The sequence below is a fragment of the Carya illinoinensis genome, chromosome 3 (genome assembly GCF_018687715.1).
Source record: "Carya illinoinensis cultivar Pawnee chromosome 3, C.illinoinensisPawnee_v1, whole genome shotgun sequence".
Classification (NCBI taxonomy): Eukaryota; Viridiplantae; Streptophyta; class Magnoliopsida; order Fagales; family Juglandaceae; genus Carya; species Carya illinoinensis.
The window spans coordinates 50576628-50597772 of record NC_056754.1 but is presented as its reverse complement, the minus strand read 5'-3'; the positions used below and the strand labels follow the sequence as shown (position 1 = coordinate 50597772).

At 35.5% G+C, this 21145-nt stretch overlaps 1 protein-coding gene across 1 annotated transcript; it reads right to left on the bottom strand.

The window, feature by feature from the left end:
- Window positions 1-960: 960 nt before the first annotated feature.
- On the bottom strand, window positions 961-4559 carry LOC122305141 (EIN3-binding F-box protein 1-like). The gene is made up of 2 exons (XM_043117474.1): window positions 4306-4559; window positions 961-3609 (listed from the first exon to the last, which is right to left on the bottom strand). Exons 1-2 carry the CDS (start codon window positions 4328-4330, stop codon window positions 1700-1702), a joined length of 1935 nt encoding a protein of 644 aa, XP_042973408.1. The 5' UTR covers window positions 4331-4559; the 3' UTR covers window positions 961-1699.
- Between the last annotated feature and the right edge of the window lie 16586 nt (window positions 4560-21145).

Here is a 21145-nt window from a genome sequence, read left to right as displayed (position 1 = left end):
AATATCTTAGAGAATTAAGACATTGGAGGATAACGAGAGAATGACATGAAAAATGGTACCTACTGTTAACGTACATGAAAAGTGAGAAATGTCTATCCCCATTTTTTTTTTTTTTTAATTCCATGTGAAAATCCCATGCAGGTAACATGACTATTTCTTTTGGGTCCCAAGATCTCAATCTGTGATGACATGATGCGGCAACATTCTGCTCTCAATTTGAAGATTCATGTCTTTGCTCTTGATTGATGGGAAGGAAGGGGAAAAAGAAAAAGAAAAACTCTTTGATTATTTTAAAATAAAAATAAAACACAGCAAAGAAAAAGTAGAATACCTGCAGAATTCAGAAGCAAGTAAAATCAAGGCACAGATAACCTCGATCTACTCCACGTTTCAGAAACCAGAACAAGCACATGGTATGCTTACCGATATTAGTTCATTATTGATATAATAGATATACCTAAAGGGCTAGTAGCCTAGTAGACCCTACCACTGAATTATTTCATCTGCTACCTTTTTTTTTTAATAATAAAATCTTAATAGGCAAATATGGGAACAGAGCAAACTTGCAGTAAACTAGAGCACACCTCTGACAAGAGAGATGAGGTTTATCCAGAGTTGCTGATTCTTGATATGTGAGATGTACCTGCTCACTGCTCTCATAAATATTTGATCTTTGCATTGTCTCTTAACATGACATGAAATAATGTTTAATTATCTTTTCTCATCTAGTTACCATTTGTAGATCTTTTCCTTATTCTAAACACCAATGTTTAAGAATGCAGAGAGGAAGGAAGCTGAACCATCAGAAATCTACAAATAGGTTAACCTATTGAGGAAGTCGTTATAGGCCATAGTCGTAAAACAAAACAAAGAGGAGGTACAGGTTGTAGAGACTGAAAGAGTTTATGGTTTCATGAATCATGCACCACCATTCATTCCCCAAAAGAGAGATAAAAAACAGGGAAAAAAGGCTGATAACCCCATTTCATTTCTAAATAACAGTAGCAGTTGCAGTGTACAATCCATACGCAGGATAAACCCACAAAATAAAGACAGGAGTGAAGTTGAAAAAAAAAAAAACAACCAAAGGGTTGTCATGCAGACCTGATGAACTAACAGTTCATAAATCCAAGTCATCCATGCTTAGAACCGGCCCAAAGCAACCACAAGCTAAGAACGCTAATGGAAGGAGAAAACAAGGATCCCAAACATGTGCAGGAACCTTACAAGACACGAGAAACTATCTTGGACTGAATCTGACAACAGACTATGCGAGACTGGAAATAAGGAAAAGCTTAACACTATCAAATTCGAGTGACCAAGCTAAAACACTGGGTATACAACATCCAGCAAAACAATACCAAGAGCAAGTTGGAGCCAAAAACCAGGACTTGGAAACTGTATTCTCGGGGAATACCATAAAGGAGTTGAAACAAACTTTCCATTGTCAAGAAAGCTTGCAAAAAATGACGGAGAAGTGATCCGCCACAGTCACCCTGAAAAACAACCAAGCCACTGAGCTACCGGCACCCAACTGCTGATGGGCTAAAAAGGTATGCTGAATGCTGCTACCCGTGTGAGTTGAGTGTATCTTTATGCATCTACAATCTGTCTTAAGTTATTGGATTTCCTAACTCCGGTCCACCACCTCCAATCCACCCGCCTCTTTGATCCAAAGAAGCATACATTCCCTCCCTAATTAAGAGAGAATATCACATCTCCACAATCTCTCCACAAGCAGTTCAACTGTGCTACTGCTAATTGATTTGCAGTGTTGGAGATTCAGCCCCACCAGGGTCTTACCCAGTTTCTCCAGGAAAGGCATGCTTTTTTTTGACACTTCAGAACACCCCGACAGTGAAAGGACTTGCAAATTGAGCTGCGCAGCACAAGAAAGCACTTCGATGCCTGAATTGCTGATTGCACAGTTTGACACATCCAGATCATTGAGTAACAAGCAGTTCTCTGATATTGCCCTCAAGCTATCATCAGTAATCTTCCTGCATCCCTCAAGATTCAGCAGCTCAAGGGTTCCCCCGTGTAGCCTGGTCAAGGCCAAAATTACTTCATTTGTCAAATTCAAGCAATTGCTAAGTATCACCTTGGTAAGTCCTGCCTCACAGCTCTCCAGAAGCGGGAGAAGCCCAGAATCTGTTATTCCATGAAGCCCACTAAGGTCTAGATGTTGAATCTGAGGGCACAACTTACCCACCATAGCCAAGCTGGCAGTACCAAATCCAGGGCAGTGTCGAATGGACAAGGATCGAAGAGATGTGCAGGGAGAGAGCACAGGAAATCCCATAGCCATATCCCTGATTCCCATGCACTTCACTAGGGTAAGAGACTTCAACTTGGTTCCACAATTTGAGAGGGCACCAATAATCCCTAGCTGGGTGACCCTGTCACACTCTTCCAACTGCAGGCTCTCCAGAGATCCTGCAGCTTTGGCAAAAGCTATCAGTCCATTATTGGACACAAAGCAGCACTTGCGAAGGCACATCTGCTTCAGGTTAATGCATCCCTTGCCAATGGCTTCAAGACTCACATCCGTAATCCCTCGGCAAGAGGTCACCGTCAACGATGTCAGTTTTTGCAGACCCTGAGCAACACCCATGACCCAAAAGCCCTTCTCACTCACATTTTGAAGACCACCAAGGACTAGATTTGTAATGGCTTGGCCATAGTGCCCAATCACGGCAAGGGAGAAATCTGTAATTTTCAAGGCCTCAAGCTTTACCTTTGTCAGCAAAGAAGACGACGATACCAGACTTGATACCCCATGATCCTTAACAAGGGGGCATTCTTTGATAGAGAGAGACTGCAGCTTGGTGCAAAGCCTTCCGATAGCTTGCAAGCCCTCATTCCCAATATTTGAACATGATTCAATATTCAAAGTAGTCAGATTAGGGCAGTTATCTGCAATTGCAATCAAACCCTTGTTGGAAATAGAGGGACACTGGCAAAGGTCAAGCTTCTCCAACAAATGGCATCCTTTAGCTATCTCAGATAGGCCATCATCCCCAATAGAAGAAACATCCCACAAAGAAAGAGACTTGAGAGAAGGGCAACCGTGGGCAACAGCTGATAGACCAAGGTCAGTGACTCCACAAGCAGAGTTGCTTCCTCGGATTGATAGCTTCCCTAAACCCCCACGGCTACTAGTTCCAACTGCAATTGCCGCAAGTCTTATATCTGTAGCTTTCTTCCCGACCAAGCACCTCGTAAGGTATCCATCACTTTCAAGATCTCGACTTTCATCACCGGTAACCATATCAACATTTTTAGAAATCGGAAACTTCTCACAAATTTCAGCCTTACGAATACTGCTCAGAAGCATAAGCCATTGCTTGGAGACACAAGCACAGGAGCTCCTCTCTTTACCTTCAGGGATGCGTCTGAATATCTCAAAAAGACATTCCTGAGGAAGAACCTCAATGGAAGGTTTCTTGTCCTGCTCGAACTCATTTCCTCCAAAGAGGAATGGGGCAATAATCCGAGCCCGCTTGCTAGGAGGGTAGTACACATCCACATGGGAACCAATGGAGAACAAGCGACCCAAATCCACCGGATTTGAGTAAAAAGAACCCCTGGGGTAGAATTCATCGTCACCTGAAAACCGAATGGCAAAAAACTAATGTCAGCTAAAACTGTCTAAACGTCAAGAAAACCATTTTTTCTTTCACCATATTTACCCAAGCACAGAAAATTGTTTAAAACTAATAGATCTATCATTTCCCACAACGTGGTTTCCACAGACTACCTGCTATTGCTAAAAGAATATCTAAGCTTCAATCTTATTACATCCAGGGAATTTCCTTCCAAAGAGAATGACGAATCAGTATCTATCAATTAATTCAAGTGTAACACATCATAGATGTTAAGGTTTGCTTTATGAAATTATCAATCTGGCTGATCCTAAACTTATCCTCCTACTTATTGTTTACGTGGGGGAAAGAAAACATTTCTCAAAAAAAGACTCAACAAAGGATGAAGTGAGTCTAAGCAGAAAACGTAAGAGAATCAATCAACAAGTATCTTATGCTTTAATTCTTAATCATATATCATAACCATATTAATCTCCGAATCAGTGATAATCTAAATGATTCATATATCGAAGAGAAGCTCAGGATCTCAAGCTCTATGAGCATACAGATCAACATAAATTGGCAATCCAGAGTCCAGACCCGAAACCAACGCTAACCCACTACGATCAAACAAAATAAAAGAATACCCATGATGCCAAATCCACCAAGAAGAAATCAACCAAAGAGACAAATAAAACAACAAAAACCCAGAAAAGCTTACCACTGTAATTGACGAGGGTAGACATGAGCAAAGACAACCAATCGATAAGAATACGAATCCAAAACGTGCCTTGGAGCAAAACCCAACGCTCGAACCAAAAAGAAACGCAATTACTATTGCAACAAGAAGGCTGAAGAGCATTTGAAACCCCAACTAGTAGGGAAAAAAAGGAGAAGGAGAAGAAGGAATTGGAGGAGATTTTGAGACTCAAAATTATGTCTTTGAATAAGTGTATCTGGGTGCAATGCAAAGGCAAAAACTTTATATATATTGGGAAAAGGAGAAAAATAGGTGTCACTCTCAAAAGGCTCATTCAGATACATCTGTACATTACAAGCGCCTTTTGCTTACATGCAAAATGCAATGTATCTTCAGCTCATTCATGCCACTAGTCCAACCGCCACCTCAGCATTCCCAGAGCTAGAAACCGGATTCCCGGAATTGCCCCTCTTTGTCCATTGTATTTTTCTTCCCCCTTCTTAAAACAAGAAGAAAGAAAATGAATTTTCGTAGAAGGTAATTCAGGCTACCTACTAGATAATTAAAGTGGGCATTTGGTGACGTGGAGTAAAGGGAATGGTTTCTAGATCTCTTTTAAGGAAAATTTAAACAAATTATAATTTTTATTATTAAGAAATGATAAAACTCTCGAATTTGAAAGGTTTTTTTTTTTTTTAACGAATCCATTAATTTTTTTAAACTTAGTGATTAAGTAAATTTTTTTAGTAATATTGTGAATTTTTTTATTTTTAAAAAAATATTTAAAAATATAAATAAATAAATAAATAAAAAGTTTAATTCGGTGATAATTCGAGACGGTTGTTTCATGACTGTAGCATGACTTTTTATCATTAAATTATTAATGTAAATATATAAATTATTTTGACATATCTTCATTTTAACTTTTAGTTTTTATGACATCATTTTCTAATATTATTTTAGTAATGACCCATAATTACTTGTTTAATAACTGGGTAATTAAATATCATTAACACAAATAATAGTTTTCTTATTTCAATTATTAGTTAATTAATCGTATTTGGTCTAGAAATAAAAGTTGTAAATTAAATAAAAATTAGTCATTATTTTATTGGCGGAATGATCTATATATATAGTACTTTGTCCAATTGATTTATATAAAACCGTGTTCCAATTTCTTTGTGTTGAAAAGGAGGCAGAACTATTAGAATTAGAAAATCGTGCTAGATTGTAAAATTAATTTTATTATAAAATAAATTTAATATTTTATAAAAAGTTATATTAATTTATAAATTTATTTTTATAAAATTTTTCGTAAATTGTACCACTTCTCTTATATATATATATATATATATATATATTAGAATATATTTTAATTTGAAACCACAAAAATACGAAAGCAGATTAGAAAAGAACAAGTGGTGCAAATGGCCGGCGCACTACTTTAATTAATTAATTAGCATAATGAGATCCAAAACAACAAAGTTGTGAAGGAGTAGATCATGTCCTAATTATTAATTTGCATAGTCTTGGTTAGCTGTATTTAGACGTCGACACAGCTCATGGTTCAGATCAATTTAGAAACCGTGTGTGCTTATTGATGACAGTAAGATTAGATTTGGATGTGAAGATATTTTATTTCATTTTCTCTAATTATTATAATTTTTTTAAATTTTTACATAAAATATTATAATAAATAATTTTAAATTTTAAATTCTAAAATAATAATATTATTATTAAAAAATAATATTTTAACAATATTTTATTCAACTTTCATTTCAACTCATCTCATTTCATCTCATCTTAACTGTCAGTTTAGCTTTTAGATAATTAATATATAACAAGTTGGCACGAAATTCAGGTTACATATATATGTCTTTGTCTAATCCATTTTTGGCTCATTGGATGAGGTTTGGCCTGAATTAAGGACCAAATAAAGGATGTGAGTTTTTGAAAGGATGAGATGAGGCCTGGCTGCAGGCTATATCAAATGTGAACTTGATGGAATTTTCGTAAGATAGAATGAGTGAATTGGGAGGTTCAAATCAATTGAAAAGGACTGACTAACAAGCTTTAAAGCATATAATTATCATGAGTTTATGGAATTATTAACAAGCTTTATAGTATAATTGTGAGTTCATGTAACTCATTAATTTGAATGATCCATTATAATTTTAGAAAGACATAGATGCTTCATGTGAGTTCTATATCATTTAGCAAAATGATTTATACATTCTCATGTATGCAAGTTCCGTGTCATTCTTTTAAAATGAAATTTAAAAATATCTAAATATATATTTCTTGTCACTACAAGAAAATTATTTATTTATTATAAGTTATTTTTTATCAAAATAAATATATTTTCATTGCAAATAACTCATCATAGTACTAATAGTGCACACTAGTGATACTACTGGATTAATTATAGTTAATTTTTTAACCATCGTTAAAGGGGTAATTATATATATTTTCAAGCTAATGTTTAAACTCAAGTGCCTAGTTAAATAAGAACACGTACATTTCATTTTAATTGCCTGAAAATTATACATTAATAGTGGAGTCAACTTGTCCGATCGAGCTCCGACGTAGCTAAAACTGGTCAAAAAAAGCTTCCTCTCACGAGTTGAGAGATGGAAGTAAGACAGTAGTACTGTTGGAGGGATCAAAAAGGTTGACTTTGTACGTACGTAGACTACTCATGTAGTGAGATCAGGGAGGTGGGGCATGCAAAACTGACTAGCTGGGATGTACAATGAATTTGCTTTATGATTATTATTATTTTAAATATATATATATGTGTGGAGATAGCTAGCTGGGGTCCAGTACTAGAGTCGTACTCATGCATGATGTACGTGTGCCTGAAATTACAAAAAGAGATCAAGTTGTGTTATGATAAGATCAGTGAGCTAGTGATCAGAATCAATGGATCTGCTTCAGCCGCTTCTATATCGATCGATGATCAGCTACACCAACTTGATTAATTTGGCTTTGTTCACTGCACCTTCCTCCCATATTTCTTCTCAAGACTGCATGCATGCATGCACGAAGTTTCCGACCAATATCTCTCGGCCGGCCGCAGGCCTTGATCGATCAACCTTTTCCAACATCTGTTTCTTGTTTTGTTGGATAAGATTTCTGGCTTTCGTATGTAGACATGAATTCCTTTTACTGTTTTCATAAAATGATAAAATATTATGAAGAAGAATTATGAGACAAGTTATATATATATATATATGTGAAATATTCAAATTATTTGAAGAAAGAGATATATATTTAGCTTTGGAATTTTATACCCACTGGTTACTTGAAACTAAAATTTTAATCTTAAACATTAATATCAATGTTAAATTATTAATATAAACTTATTTTTGATATAGAAATTGAAGTTAGACAATTCAAAAATCAAATCACATGTAAACCAAGCCGAATTGGAACGGAATTGGAAAAATTGAAAATTTAATTCGATTTCAGTGATGAATTGATTTATATTGGTTCTTAAATTTTTAAAATTGATTTGTATCGTTTCGAATCTAAAATATGTTTAAAAATGAACCGAACCGAATTAAAGACCTACAAATAATTAGTTTCAAATAGCTCAAGTCATCGATGCAGAAAGCACTCATTTTGTTACTATACAAACACGTGGGTTCATGAGCTGATGAGATTGTTTGGGATGGAGTTAGTAGACAAATATGAGAGACCTAAGGATTCCAAATTAATCAATGTTGTCGTGTATGTCACCATTAGAGTCATTGAGGCATGGTAGGCGGCGTGAAGCCCACATGTGCCTAAGTATAGCACATGAACCTCATGCATTGGTTGTTATGCTTGATCAATTGATCTTCTTGCTGCATGCCAATAGATCGATGACGCATCCGTTGTATGGGATTATGCATGCACTTGAGTATTTGATCATTAATGGAAGGCACAAATCAAGTGTGAGTTTATAAAAATTGAGATGGAAAAGAGGAAAGAAGTGATAAGAAAAATACCAACAACCGATCGAAAGGTGGACATAGGAAGAGGAATTGAGATCGAAAGAACTAGAAGGAAATCCTATCGGTCAGGTCTTAGAAGGGGAGTCAGTGCTGGCTCACCAATTAGGATATGAAATTGAGATCCGGCAACACCTTGATTCTTGTTGGATGTACTTGAAGGTCCTCATAATTATATGCTCATGATCACTAATTGGGGAATTCTTACTCCAACTATTCCAAGAATATTTGCTAGTTAGTTGAACCCCAACTAATGTTAAAGAATCAGTGGATGAATTATGGTTAGGGGTGAAATACCACTCGAATTCAAGGCTAGCTAGTTCTTCTATATGTAAAAAAAAAATGCAAAATCGATGGTTAAGATTAATTCAAGTCACCTAGCATGGCCTGTTTATAGTTTGTTAAAACAAATATCCATTTAAACGCATTTAAGACAAAATTGGTGCTATATATATAAAGCAATGTGTTATGCGAATACCGCTGACTCCTTTTAAAAAAAATGAGGTCTAATATTAAAAAATTAATACTTTATGATTGTAAATATTATTTATATATATATATATGATAAATTTGGAGACTGAAAAAAGTCGTTGGGAGTAATGGGAATACATGATAAATAACATATACAGGGCTAGAAGCATTGGATCTATTGCATCATTGAATCCTCTGCATGCATGCCACCTTCACTACCTTTTTTCTTTAATTTGGGTGATTTGTTGTCTGTATCTTTGGCCTGGTATATTAATATACAACAACATGTATAAAAGGTAGCCAAACATCCCAAGACATCCATCGATCGAGCATGTGCTTTTGCTTGAGACTTACAAATCCAACTAGAATGTGTGTACACGTGATGATCATGAATATTCTGATTCTTGATTATAAGAATCTTTTTTCCCCGTAATTATAGCTAGCTGGCGTCGTCAACTTGGAATTGTATTGCACTAAAATTTATCAGATTCAGTGTTGGAAATCAGTCATTAATTGGCAAAATTAAAGGGCGAACGGCTGTACGCGGTCGACGACCCCACACGTATTGCTAATTTCCATGCAGAATTAACAACCATGCATGATTCATGCATGCAGGCGGCCAGTTCACCCACAATGGCGCGGCTAATATTAATTCAAGACTTCAAGAAAAACTTGTGAATTGAAATTGTTATGTTTTTTTTAGAGTATTAATGGGGTCCAATATCCACCATGGCAGGACACCATCACAACCATATATATATACAAAGCAAGCAGGAAAAAGAAAGAATGATGACATGAATATGAATAAAAGAGAGAGGATCGAGGAAGACAGCAAGCTGCCCAGATTCACTGTTCGCATTTTTTGATTTTGTCTTTGATGACTTGGTTGGATGTATGAAAAGGATGCTATTTTAAAAAATTCTACTGTCCATATATGAATCATGTCCTGGAAAAAGCAAAATCGTTGTCCATAGTTTATTATTAGGGTCAATTTTTTTTAATTTTTGTTTTTATTATATCTTTAATGGTGATCATTTAGGACAGTCCATCTATGGATGGCCAGGATCGAATGCAAACAAAAGTAGTTCCTCCTCTGTTTTATGCAAGTTGAGGATTAATTTTCGTATGGTAGTGTACTTGGAATATTCATTGTATGGGGATCAGTGGATGTCTCTATGGAGTGTATCTGTTTTATTTTAACTAATTTTAATACCAATTGTGGAGACCTTGTATTTATTTTTTAAAGAATGAATGATGTTGGCCTGAATCCAGAAGATCGAGTTCAAGTTTGACATATCTACGTACTAGGATAAGAATTGGGAAAAAAAAAAGGAGAAAATTATACCTAACAAGTAAATCGGTGTGTAAGGAGTGTGTAGTATAGAGATTTTAGAATAGCAGTAGTCTTTAATTTGAATTAATGAAGTTAGCCAATCACCAAAATTAGCCTTTTAATCTCTTTGATAGTGTTGGTGAAGATTAGGAGACCAAGAAAAATGGTCTGCACGCCAATAGAATTCTATTTGGAAACCGTTGATCTTTCTACATGTTAATCACCCAAGGTTTAGAATAGTCATAAAAATCATTTTGAAACAGCTTCCATGCATATTGGATTGGACCGATATTAGTGAGTCACACAGCTTATCTGTTTTCTGAGACCTAAAAATCAGCCCTCGAGTGGAGAAAATCATGACTACAAATGGAGAAAGCTCACTGCCATTTTTTTAAATTTAATTTTTTTGGGGACTTTGAATATATGACAATTCTTTGATCCAGGTTCATTTGGTGAACAACATTGAATTTTCTTTGCATTCAAATCTTCAAGACCCAGCAGCTGACACATGCGTGGGACAAATTCCAACATTTTGCTTGAAAAAGAGACATCATTTTTATTATTTTGGAAATTTGGCAACAACCAACCACCTAAATGTTTCATTGAATCGGGAATAACCATTATTAGAGGGGCCTCAATGTTCAAGTTTTTCAAGTTCAACATTCATCTCTCTCTCTCTCCATAGCACTTTTTTTCCCTTATTTTTATCATATAAATAAGGCCCTCCGTTTGTTTTCGAAAATAAAACAAGATGAATTGAAATAAAATTGAAAATTAAATAAAATATTGTTAATATATATATTTTATATTATTATTGATTTAAGATTTGAAAAAATTGATTTATTTATTTTATTTTACGTAGAAATTTGAAAAAGTTGTAATTATTAGATTCGATGAGATGGGATGTGTTGTGAAAACAAATGAGATGTGTAATGAATAAATGTGGTTTTGAATGCCCAAAATCCTCACTAGATACCCATTTCCCATTGGAGTATTAAACGTACATCGCGTGGTTGATGGTTCGATGGCAGGAATTTCATGCTCTCATTGCTCTCCATAAGCATTTGGAAAAGCATACAAAAAGATGAGTACATCAAGGTTTCAACCACCACAACTAAATAAACTAATATTTTGCTGAAAATTGAAACTAACCTAACATACAAGGGATCATATGTAACAAAGTCCTTGTACATGAATCACAAACCAACCCTATAAAATATTAACAAAGACCAAAGAAGCTTTTGCTCCTTCCAAGTATTGCAAGGTCAAAATAATATCCATTGTAATGTTCTCAACATTTCTGAGGGTGCATGCACTATCCATTGTAATTCTGTGGAGTATCTCTATGTAGTCTTGCCTGAAAGAAAATAGGTAAAGAAATACACCCAAATAAAAAAAAATGCATACACGATACAAGAGTGGTTGTGCTCATGATGTAAGTGTGTGCATGCATGCACTGCAACAAAAAATACTTTTTGGGACGATTTTATTTTGGAATGAAATGAACTTCATCCCAAAAAGTGAGATTTAGGGACAAATTTTATATTTCATGCCAAAAAAATGATGAAAGATGGATACCGTTTGAACGGTATAGTTAGAGACGAAATATTTTATTTCTAATAATAAAACCGTTGAAATGTAATGTTTTAACTTTCGAATGGTTAAATTTAACCGTTCAAGTGTACATTTTGGGGTGTTATGTAAAATTATTATAGTGAAAAATTGCTTTACTATTCGAACATACCAATTTAACGTTTAAATGATGAATTAGCACTGTTCGAACGTATTTTGTTAGGTTCAAACGGTGTTCATATTTTTTTTTTACAGAATTATATATATTAAATAGTAATTATAAGAAATTTATCAATTAAATAATAGGAATAATATAAATCAATAATTAGTTCAGAAAATATAAAATAATGCTAATTCATAATTAAATATTGAATTTACAAAATATAAAATATTGTCCATTCTAAAAACAAAAAATAAAAAAAATAAAAGATAGAAAATATTAAATCTTAATGAGAATATATAGTGCTCAAACGGTATGAAACCTATTTGGCTCGTCTTGTTCGAATGCCTAAAAATACGTTTGAATGGGTATCGTCAGAATGGTTAACACAACGTTCGAACAATAAATAATTGATTAAGCTCGTTTGGTTCGTACCGTTTGAACACCTTACCCAACATTCGAATGGTATGCGAATTGAACTGAGTCGACTCAGCTATTAAATGATTCATCGATTCTATGAATTTCTCAACAAAGTAAATCGTAGAAACTTAAATAGAGACTTAAATAAACCTTCCTACAATGAATTTAACCAAATCTACGGTGAGTATTGATGGATAAATTGTTTTATCCTAATTTAAACAAATGATCCATGAAAAACCTAGATTTAAACGATAAAATAGTTAGAAAAAAAGCATATTAGTGTTTAGAGGAAGAGGCTTTTGACTAGGTACTGTTTGCAGAGGTGACGGCGGCTTTAAACGGCGAAGATGGACGGTTACAGGGGAGAAAACGACGTTTTGAATGCGGTTCGGCATCTATGAAAGGACCGTCCGTGATAACTTATATATGCAAAACCGTTCAAACGGTTTTCTTCAATATCTTCAAATACTATACTATACTATATAATATATTATAATATATGTTATTATATATAGAATATACTATATATAATATAATATGCTATACTAGTATATAATATATGATAGTATATATATGATATATATAGTCTAATATATTAACATATTATATTTTAGTCATAATCTAATTAGATGACACTATATATGATATTATATATATGTTATCTATAGTCTAATATATTAATATATTATATTTTAATTATAGTCTAATTAGACGACACTATATATGATACTATATATATGATATATATAATCTAATATAATATGCTCGATTATGTTATAATATGATATTACTATGTTACTAAACTATAGTGTCATCTAATATGTCTATATATATATTAATGTTGTTCTTTTATTTAAAGTTAATAGTGTAAAAATAAAATATTATTATACCAAATCGTTCGAACTCTTAATAATAAGCATTCAAACGGAAAAATAATATATTGGTGCATCTAGAACAAAGCGAGAAAGGAATGCATAGTTTACCGTTCGAACGTACTATTTACCCATTCGAACGAAAAATTTTAGAAGGGAAATTTTTGCTACTTCTTAGTTTCACGTTCGAACAGTTAGTAAATAACCGTTCGAATAGGAAATATTATGCAAATACACGACAAAACCTCATTCTCTCTCTCCTCTTGCAGCCCTCAGTCTCTCATTCTCCCTCAATCCAACGCCAAATACTACTAGTTTTCATTTCACTCAATCATTCTCGAATTAATCCATTATTTTTACTGTTTTTTGAGGAGCTCCTTCGCATTGGGTACACGGCACACTTAATCTCCTTGCGTTTTCTTCTCCATTAACCCAGGTATGTGACTTATATTCTCATTTGGTTTGAATATGATATTTTGCAATGTTAGAAATTTATTTGTCAATTTTGTTGTTGATGTTGCTGTTTGTGTTGTGAGTTCGGGATTAATGACATTTTCCGTTGTTGAAGACGACTGGAATCTGAAACATAGTTTAACACTGTTCGAACAGAAACTTATATATCAATATATTTACAATTAGAAATTAGAATATATAAGGATGATTGTCCATAATAATTATTCAAAAATAGTTTAAAAATACTTAAACTAAGTAAGAATACAATACGAAATCTTAAAATACAAATTAATAGTTAAGATTTAAGAATACTTAAATAGTTAATTATAAATTAATAAAATGAAGTATTTAAATTAAAATACTACTAAATCTTAAAATACAAATACAAATAGTTAAGATTTAATAATATTTAAATAGTTAATTCTAAATTACTAAAATGAAGTATTTTAATTAAAATACTACTAAATCTTAAAATTTAAATGCAAATATTAAGATTTAATAATACTTAAATACTTAATATTTAAATTAATAAAAATAAGTATTTAAATTAAAATACTAAATCTTAAAATTAAAATACAAATTAGGTTTTTGTTGTATAAATAATATGTTGTTATTGTTTAACATATGTTAGTATATTTTGCATTGTTTGTTCATCAAAATAAACTTTAGACCCATTCGAGAATCGAGAGTTCTCAATTCGGATAAATGCTTGATTAATAACTCTTGAATTGTTTAAAGTGGAAGAAAGTCTAGAGTTAAAGAGCTTATCAAGAAGCGTTGTTTGGTAATTTTTAAAACATTGACTTAGTAGGATAAATTTCCATATTTTCATTAAATTTAGAATATTATAAATGATAATATGTTTGTGATTATTTTTTTAAGGATGATTTCGAATTAAATTTTGGTCAAAGAGAGGAGCGTAAGATTGTGGAAGAATTTATGAGTAATGCATTCCGCAAATATAAGACGAGGTATCATGAGTATTATAATAAGTTTGAAAACAAGGAAGATGCACGCCAACATCCCTTTTAGGATGTCCGATATTCTGAGTGAGTAAAACTTTGTGACACGTTTGAGAATATATCATATTAGGTATAATTAAGTTAATTATTTTACTTGTCCCAGTTGTCATTTCGCTTCATAATATTTTCAATTTCTTTGCAGGAGCGAAGTTCTATTAAGAAAACAAATAGATCAAAATTGAAGATTAATCATCATGCATGCTCAAGATCTTTCCATCGCCTCTCTAAGAAATTGGTATTGCTATTTTTTTATTGGATATAGTTAATTATTTGGATGAATCATAATGACTTTATATCTTAACACATTTATTGCAGCAAGATTCAGATATCAATTATGATTTGACAAGATTATATGATGTATCGCACACTGATTGTAATGGAGAGTTGACTCATCCTAATGCCTGTGAAAATTATGTAAGAATTATAACCTGTTTTAATTAAATATATTATAATATTTATGAAGATATTAATTTTTTATCTTATTTATGTCTAGGATAAAATAGTTGATTTACGTGCTGAATCTACATCAGATCAAAATTCCTCAACAAGTGATGTCGATATTTTTACACAAGTCTTGGGTCAACGTTCAGGATATTTGAGGGGTCTGGGTTGTTGTGTAAAGCCTTCTCCATCTCCCTCTTCTTCCTAGTTTGCATCCATGACCTCTATAGCATTAGAGAATTCGAATTCCAGAATCAAAAAATTGACTGTAAGGCAACATGAGTTAGAGGCTCAATTGGCGAAACAAACAGACATGGAAATGTGCATCAAACCACAAGAAGAAAAACAATAAGAGTTCAAGAGTATTAACCTTACTAATCATGCCACAGATTCCAGCTCATCCTCATAGCAGACACACGGTGTCACACAGCACAATTCTTCTTTTTTATTCTTTCCTTTTATAGAATGTACTGAAGGAATATTTGTTTGTTACTCTCTGCTGTAGGTGCAGTTATTCTCTGCTGTATATTGTTAGGCTCTTCTTTGTCTTATTCACTGTAAAGTTCTTTATATATACCTCTGTATTGCTCATTACATAATTAACGAAACAGTATTCTTCTTCTCAGTCTCATTACCTCTAATATGGTATCTAGAGCCATTTGACAGACTGTCCACAGATCCATGGTTGCGTCCTCTTCTTCACCCAACCCTCCCTCTCCCTCTTTTTCTCATCTTATTTCTACCAAGTTAACCACAGAAAACTATCTCCTATGGAAGGTTCAAACCTCTGCCTATCTACGGGGCCAGGACTTATACACCTTTGTCGATGGCACCTCTCCCTCACCCATTAAGTTTCTCATCGAAGCTGACTCCGCACCCAAAGCCAACCCTGCCTATCTCTCCTGGCAACGCACTGACCAATTGGTTCTCAGCATTCTTTTCTCCTCTCTGTCTGAGTCTATTCTCAGCCATGTACTTTCCTCAACTTCAGCTTATGACCTCTGGAACAAACTTGCCTCAATGTTCTCCTCCCATAATCAAGCTAAGGAGTTTCAGGTGCGGTTTCAACTCACCAATCTCTCCCGTGGAGAACAAACCATCTCTGAATATTTTGGCAAGGTGCGTCTACTTGCTGATTGTTTAGCTGCTACTGGAAGCCATCTGTCTGATAAAGAACTTGTTACCTACCTGTTAAATGGGTTAGGCCCTTCGTATGAGTTTTTTGTCACATCTATTACTACGAGATCTGACCCTCTTACCTCTCATGACTTATATCAAATGCTCCTCATCCATGAGAACCGTATTTCTCACAATGCCAAATCTCTCATTTCTTCTGGAGATATTTCTGCAAATTACAGCTCTAGTGCTCCACGTGATCAAAGGGGTCGTGGCCTTTCTCGTGGTAATCGAAATGGTCATAGCAGAGGACGCCATCATAACAATGGTCGTGGACGTGTTTCCTTCACCAACACTGCTCCTCAATACAACTCAACACGTCCTACCTGTCAAGTATGCAACCGGGTTGGTCACATTGCTCTTCAATGCAAGAATCGGTTCAACAATGCTTTTCAGTATGAAGCTCCCTCAACTTTCTCAGCCAACTACACGGCCAACTTCCCACCTCAGAATAGCTCTCCTGACACCTTGTGGTACCCAGACTCAGGCGCTACTCATCACATTACCAATGACATGAGCAACTTGAACTTGTCCTCAGTACCGTACAATGGTGATGAAACTATTCGCATAGGAGATGGTAATGATCTCTCTATCAATGCTCACGGTGATTCATCTCTACCCACAACTTCTTCCTCCTTTCTTCTTCGAAATTTACTACATGTTCCTCTAATCACTAAGAACCTTGTCTCTGTCCTCAAATTCTGTGTTGATAACTGCTGCTTCTTTGAATTTCACTCTTCTCATTTCTCTGTCAAGGACTCTCGGAGCAGGAAAATCCTCCTCACCGGACCAACCCATAACGGTCTTTATGTGTTCCCATCTCCAGCATCTTCTCCCTCTGCTAATGTTGGTGAATGCACTTCTCTTGCCCAGTGGCATCGAAGGATGGGTCATCCATCTTTAGCTCAAGTCTCCTCCATTCTGCGCTCAAAGTCCCTGCCAACTTCTCCCACCGATGCTGTTTTTCAATGCCCTGAATGTCCTCTTGCCAAAGCTTGTCAACTTCCCTTTCAATCCAGTCGGGCCTCTTCTACTGGGCCTTTAAATTTAGTGTACTCAGATTTATGGGGCCCTGCCCCTTATGTTTCTAGAATGGGCTTTAAATATTACATCTCTTTTGTTGATCATTTTACACGTTTTACATGGATTTTTCCTCTCAAACTCAAATCTGAGGCTCTTAATATTTTCTCTATTTTTTTACCTCTTGTTGAACGCATGTTTAACACCAAGTTAATAACACTGCAAACCGATGGAGGTGGTGAATTTAAACCCATCACCTCCATGTGCCAAAAACTTGGAATTAAGCATCGTCTTTCTTGCCCACACACTCATCAACAAAATGGGCTTGTTGAAAGAAAACATCGCCATATTGTGGAAACTGGGCTTGCACTCCTGGCCCACGCATCTCTACCATTTACTTTTTGGGCCGATGCTTTTGAAACCGCAGTATATCTTATTAATCTTCTACCCTCTCCTACCCTTAACAACCAATCACCTTATTTCATGGTCCATAAAAAAGACCCTGACTACAAATTCCTAAAGGTGTTTGGCTGTGAATGCTGGCCCAACCTACGCCCATACTTACCAAACAAACTCAACTTTAGATCAACCTCATGCTTGTTCTTAGGATATAGCAGTACCCACAAAGGGTACAAGTGCCTTGATCTACATACAAACCGACTCTACATCTCACGAGATGTCCGGTTTCATGAAACATCATTTCCCCACAAAAATTTATCACAGCCCACGTCCAACATTCCTACACCCACCACCCAAATTTCCTTACCTCTCTTCCAGACATCCATTTTAGGCCCAATACCGAATTCTTCAAACCCTGGCCCAATTCCCTCTACACCATCTTCCTCTTCTTTACTTGGCCCTATCTCCTCTCAACCCATCAATCCTTCTATCTTACCCAGTCCGAGACTACCCTCATCTTCAACCTCTGATAACACTCTTTCACCCACTTCCAATCTCCCTGTTGTTCCCCTAAATCATGGCCCTTCCACCACTACCTTGGTTCCTCCACGTTCTCCCATCATAACTCGTTCCTCCACCAACTCTCTCCGACCACGGATTGCAACTGATGGTACCATTCCCTATCCTTCTCGAAATTGTTTTCTCACCACTGCTACTGTACCTGATGACCCTTCAAGTTACTCTACAGCTTCTAAGTTCTCGGTTTGGCGTGAAGCCATGGCTCAAGAGTACACTGCTCTCATGCAAAACCGTACATGGAGTCTTGTTCCCCCTGTCAATATCTCTAACGTGCTTGGCTGCAGGTGGGTTTACAAAACCAAAACCAATGCTGATGGCTCATTTGAGAGGAGAAAGGCGCGGTTAGTAGCAAAAGGTTTTCATCAACTCTCTGGGATTGACTACAATGAGACCTTCAGCCCCGTGATCAAGCCAACCACTGTACGTCTAATATTGTCCATTGCTGTTACCCGAAAATGGCCCCTGCACCAATTGGACATCCACAATGCATTTTTGCACGGCACCCTCACTGATGAAGTCTATATGCAACAACCCCAAGGTTTCATAGACCCAGTTCATCCCAACCACGTATGCAAGCTTCATAAGGCTCTGTATGGCCTCAAACAGGCCCCACGATCCTGGTTTGCTGCACTTACTTCCTGGCTTCTTCATTATGGTTTTACTGCATCTAAAGCTGACCCGTCGTTGTTCATCTTGCATCATGATCACACTACCATTTTTCTGTTGATCTACGTCGATGATTTAGTTATCACTGCCTCTTGTGCTTCTGCCATAACTAATCTCATTTGTGATCTAGGAAAGGCCTTTCCAGTAAAAGACCTTGGCAGCTTGTCTTTCTTTCTTGGTGTTGAAGTTGTCCACACTAAGCAAGGACTTATACTAACACAGCGCAAGTATATCAAAAATCTTCTCAATCGGAGTAACATGCTTCATGCAAAACTCATGACATCTCCTATGGCTGCCTCTCTCAAATTATCTAAGTTTGATGCCCCTGATTTTGATGATATCACTTTGTACAGAAGCTTGGTTGGTGGTTTACAATACCTGTCTTTAACTAGACCCGATATAGCCTACTCGGTCAACAAGGTTTGCCAATTCCTTCATGCTCCAAAAGCAACACATTGGAGTGCTGTCAAGAGAATTTTCCGATATCTTAAAGCCACTATCAATCACGGCCTCCTTTTTGCCCCTCAAACCAGCTTCACTCTTCAGGCATACTCTGATGCCGACTGGGGAGGATGTCCAGACGATCGTCGATCAACAGGAGGTTACTGCATCTATCTCGGCAAGCATCTACTCTCATGGAGCTCAAAAAAACAAAAAACTGTGGCTAGATCCTCAACAGAGGCCGAGTACAAAGCTGTTGCTGCCTCAGCTGCTGAACTTATATGGATACAAACACTTATCCGAGAGCTTGGTTTGTCTCTCCCTCAATCTCCAATTCTTTGGTGTGACAATCTTGGAGCAACATATCTCTCGACTAATCCTGTCTATCACTCTAAAACCAAACATATGGACATTGATTACCATTTTGTCCGAGATCGTGTAACTGCAAAACAGCTTCGTGTATCATTCATCAGTTCACAAGACCAGATTGCAGATGTCCTAACTAAGCGCTTGGTTGCTGATAAATTCCTCCACTTCAAGATGACTCTCAATGTGGTTGACACCCCCTTGGATTCGAGGGGGCGTATTAACCTTACTGATCATGCCACAGATTCCAGCTCATCCTCATAGCAGACACACGGTGTCACACAACACAATTCTTCTTTTTTATTCTTTCCTTTTATAGAATGTACTGAAGGAATATTTGTTTGTTACTCTCTGCTGTAGGTGCAGTTATTCTCTGCTGTATATTGTTAGGCTCTTCTTTGTCTTATTCACTGTAAAGTTCTTTATATATACCTCTGTATTGCTCATTACATAATTAACGAAACAGTATTCTTCTTCTCAGTCTCATTACCTCTAATAAAGAGACAGATGCAACTCTAAATGCAGTAGCTTATGGAACAGTATAGACCTAGTCCAAGCATCTGATGGCTTTTGACGTACAGCTTTTGGGATTATCGATTTATGTACGTATGAACAATGCTAGTACTGAATTACTTATTAGTTTACACTTAGTACAAAACTTTTGTGAGTATTAAACATTTTCTAATGTATTTTACCAAATATTATGAATGTCTATTTGGTTTTTTATTATTGAGTTTAAATTAAATATTTACCGTTCGAATGCCAATTATTAAATCATCCAAAAAATAATATAATTCAATTTATATTCGTACCGTTTGATCTGTTCGTCTACCCTTCGAACACTTGTACCGTTCAAAATATCCACATATCGTTCAAACTCTTGTACCATTCATTCTGTCCATATACCATTCGAACTCTTGTACCGTTCGAACGTTCTCAGGTTGTATTTTTGTTTGAATGTATTTCACAATCTTTCAAACAAATTAATACCGTTTGAATGTAAATCTTAACCGTTCGAACGATATTTTGGGACGAACTTCAACCATGACAAAAGAAATTCTCCGTTCGAAAGGTTGCCTTCAAATTCATCCCAAAATAAATATTTTGGGATGAAATTGTGATTTTCATCCTAAAATATCTTCTGAGACAGTGTTGTTGGCACGAGCTTAGGACAAATTTTTTTTGTCCTAAAATATTTTTTGGGACGAAATCCTTTTAATTTGGGACAAAATTTTTCATCCCAAAAGACCTATTCTATTGTAGTGATGCGAATGCACTTAACTACAGAATGGCCAATCAGGCAGATAGTAACAACACATACATGCACCTAGTTTAGTTTAACAAATTGACCAATAAAAACAAACATCAAGCTCGAAATAATATATATATATATATATATACACTACAAGATAAGTGGGCTTTTGTGACCAAGATTTAATGACCAAAATGATTTAAATCTTGGTCACAAAAGCCTA